Here is a 4,098-nt window from a genome sequence, read left to right as displayed (position 1 = left end):
TGTAACTATATTAATGAAACTTTGTTGATCATGAATTCCTCCTACCAACATAATACTTATAGCCCACAAAATAAATCCTTCAAGGAATACAACTTGCACTAAGAATCAACTTCCCGCTTCTGATCAACAGACTTCAAGGAAACCTAGTTCTTTCACAGTTGTTTGTTTATCGTTAAAATCAATATAAAGCTCTGCCCAATTGTTGTGTTGAACACATGTTTCTCCAACCTTTCCATTTGATTGAAATTCTGGTAGAATATTACATTTTATTTTTCGAAAGTAGTAGATGGTTAGGTCCTCAGATTTGTATGCATAGAAGGACTTCATATATCACACACGTCTTTTTTAGTAATAAGGGGTTAAACACATAAGACCTCGATAATAGAGGGTCATGTATGAAAAGTTCTTAATCAAAGCACTTTTACATTAACGGGTCACCTTAAACCTTTTGTAATTTATAGGAAATTTGCCTTATTTTTTATGTTACTAATCTCACTTATTATGAACGATTTGTAATTATCTTTTAAGTAAATTCATAGCGTAAATTTCTTTTTAGAGTATCAACGTGTAGAGAAGTTAAAAGTGTATTAGGTTTGGGGATGGCCTTAACACAATTAATAAAAGCCTTATAATATTAGTCTTCAGCTTAACAGTAACAAGCCTTTTAAGCATATTGTTACATTACTTATTTAGGTAGGAGACCTTCGTGTTACAGCCAAAGCCACTACCGTAACACACACACACTTTAACCATACATGATAGCATCAATTTATCGTAATTTTATTCCTCTAAATCCTTAAGAGCCCAGTTGAACTTCTGGCTCTGGCTGTACTGACTAGGGTGGCTGCCACCATATCCATGACCATGATAATTCGTCGACCCCATGCCCATGGCTGACGACATATGGGCAGATTGCTGCATTCCACTACCATAGCCACCATCACTATGGACCATATTGGTGCTGCTTGAAAAGTTGGTGGCGTCATGGGGCATATGCGCCCCATGATGTCCATAGCTACCATAGTGTCCGCCATGGCCATGGCCATGACCACTATGGTGTTGGCCACCATGACCCATCATCATGTGATTGTGAGTGGACTGACCGTATGGCATGGTGGAATAGCCCGAAGGCCTTGTCGTTTGCATAGAGCCGCCATGGTTGTTGTCGGAATAGTAGTTTTGCTCGTGAGCGTAGGATTGGTGCTTGTTCAACCCAAGTTGAGTTTGGAGAACCATCTTGAATATTGATGCTACTCCTAACGATGTGAAGTTTTGAGTTTTTGCTTGGTGAGAATGTGATCTTGACTTCGTTATATATATAGGGTTTTGGGCAGATCACGAGTACTAGAGGATTCTAACTAGATATATTACAAATTAACTAGAGGATTCCAATTAGATAAGAAAGGCATCTGATTCACATTGGTGCTATAGAAAGCTAAGATGTGGCGAATATTTCACGGTTGACATAACTTCTTAGGCATTCAAAAAGGCTCTTAGCTTTATTCCCCATCGACCAACTTGTACACCGAATCCAGTTTGCTATGCGTTCATCATTGATAAACTTTGGCAGTACGTATAGCAAATTACATTGAGTAGTACGCGCATTTTAGCGAGTTGCACGTAGCTCGTGAAGAAAAATCAGAACGCTAACCGAGGATTTGCCAATCATAGTAATTGGAAAGTCACTCTATATATATGTATTTAGAAGTTTTTCAAACCTATATAATCTGTATCCAAATTCCATTGTGGAGGAACAAAATAGTAGGTATAAAAGAAGTGCACAGCCGTTGACTAAAATTTTTATTGATCAATAGGATTTTTTTTCTTCATTAAGGCACATCTATGATGGGGTTGGGCATGACTCCTACTAAGATTCAAAACCGAAATGCATGTACAAGAGATATGACGATCTAACCTCTCCAAACGTCATAAGAAACGTAGACACGCTTAAACTTTACCATTTGGGCATTCTCACTGCCTATAATTAAGCTTATCTTTAGGCGCATACTGTGTTGTGTTAGTGGTGAGAGGACTCCTTTCTATTGCAAATGTAAGTCTGCAAAAAATTAACTATCCAAAACATATCTTTTTTTACGGGTTCGTGTGACAATTCAAATAGGTCGCTTTGAGTACTAGTTCATTTTCTTTGTTTCGAGACCTCCTGTATCTTTATTTTATGATTTATGACTTGCATGTGGTCCGTTTCGTTTTCAGAAAGCTACTACGTGAAATTTTAAAGAAAATATGATTTTTGGCTTAAAAAAAAGATTTGAGGTGACCACGGTAAACGTTATCGATAAATGACCTCGGATCGGTGTTTTGACGATTCCGACATGCTCGTATGATATTTTTGGATTTGTACACATGTTTGGTTGGGGTCCCGAGTGACCCAAGGGCATTTTGGCACATTATGTAAAAAAATTAGAAAATTGAGTTTCAAAGTTGAAAATTTTGAGTTTTGATGATCACGGGCAACTTTGGTCAGCTTACCAAAAATGAAGCTTTGTTTGCATTTGCGAGGGAAGGGACCATTGCAAATGCAAAAGCTTTTTCGTATTTGCGATAATTATTATGCTCAGGCACGTACTGATTGCAATTGCGATTAGTGGTTCGCAATTGCGATATATACAGCTGGGTAAAAGTGAAATTTTTTTGGGACATAGCTCATTTTACGCTATTTTTTAATCCTAGACTCCATAGAGGCGATTTTTGAAGCGCCATTTCTTCCCTAATTCATTAGTAAGCAACTTTAACTTGTTGTCAATCAATTTCAACTACCTTTCCATGAATTTTATCATCAAATCTATGAATTTCAAGGTAGAAATTAGGGGTTTTGGGTATAATTTGGGAATTTTATAAAATTGAGATTTAGTCCTCGAATTGAGGTCGAAATTTGAAATAAACACATATCCATGATCGGGGGTGAATGGATAATGGGGATTTGGTCCGAACCTCGGATTTCAACACGTGGGACAGGGTTGACTTTTTGATGACTATTTTAATTTAGTTAATGATTGAACCTTTTGATTGGTGGGTAGTTTCTAAAGCTTGTTTTGGATTGTTTGAACGATATTTGGCTAGATTCCGTTGGTTTGTAGTCTTGTTCTAAAGGGAAAGTCGTGGTTGCTTGTTGATTTTATTTCAAGAAGAGGTAAGTGTCGTGATTAACCTTGATTTGAGGGAATTAGTACTTAATTGGCCATTTGCTACTTGATTTATGTGTGGGAGTAGTATATATACAAGGTGACCACTACTAGAATCCCTGTAAAAAGCAACCAAATATTAGCGACCAAATTTGGTCTGTCAAAAAAAGCGACCAAATTTGGTCGCCAAACTGCCGAAAATAATAAAAAAATATTTGAAATACTTTAGCGACCAAAGTTGGACGCTATGTGGTCGCAAATTTAGTCAAACTGTTGACTGGACTGGTCAGACTTGTTTGGTCAAAGATATACTGAGATTAGCGACCAATGTTGGTCGCTTAAGCGGGACCCACATAAATTTTTTTAATAATGTTATTATTATTTTATAAAACTTATAAAATATAAATATATATAATTTAAAACTTGCGACCAAAGTTGGTCGCTAACTGAAGGATAAGTTGATAGCGACCAACATTGGTCGCTAAAGCGGGACCCAGTTATTATATTTTAATAAATATATATTTATTTAAAATAAATTATAAAATATAAATAAATATAATTCAAAAGTTAGCGACCAAAGTTGGTCGCTTAACCAATAGAGACCAATGTTGGTCGCAAATGTGGGACCCAGTTCTAACATTTAATAATTTTTATTATTAATTTAAATATTATATAAAATATAAATAAATCTGATTAAAATTTAGTGACCAAACTTGGTCGCTAAATTAAATTCATGTACAGTTAGTGACCAACTTTGGTCGCTAAATTAAATTCATTTACAGTTAGCGACCAAGTTGGTCTCTATATGGTCAAAATTAAAAATCACTTTTATATTTACTATGTAAATAAAATAAATATAAGTCGTTAATACTTTTGTAATACAAGGGATGAATAGTACTACGAAGTGGGCGTGTGTGTCTATATATATAATATATATATATATACTTACGCTATA

The 4,098-nt window shown here is 35.5% G+C and overlaps 1 protein-coding gene across 1 annotated transcript; it reads right to left on the bottom strand.

The window, feature by feature from the left end:
• Nucleotides 606-1,315, bottom strand: LOC109235480 (histidine-rich glycoprotein-like). Its single transcript, XM_019401606.1, has one exon. It carries the CDS (start codon nucleotides 1,234-1,236, stop codon nucleotides 781-783), a length of 456 nt encoding a protein of 151 aa, XP_019257151.1. The 5' UTR covers nucleotides 1,237-1,315; the 3' UTR covers nucleotides 606-780.

The sequence above is a fragment of the Nicotiana attenuata genome, chromosome 12 (genome assembly GCF_001879085.1).
Source record: "Nicotiana attenuata strain UT chromosome 12, NIATTr2, whole genome shotgun sequence".
NCBI lineage: Eukaryota > Viridiplantae > Streptophyta > Magnoliopsida > Solanales > Solanaceae > Nicotiana > Nicotiana attenuata.
Note: the sequence above shows the minus strand (reverse complement) of the source record. Positions and strands in the feature narration are given on the sequence as shown.

What these genes read in the sequence shown, in the direction of transcription:
- LOC109235480 (XM_019401606.1), bottom strand. Translation starts at nt 1,236, where the DNA reads ATGGTTCTCCAAACTCAACTTGGGTTGAACAAGCACCAATCCTACGCT.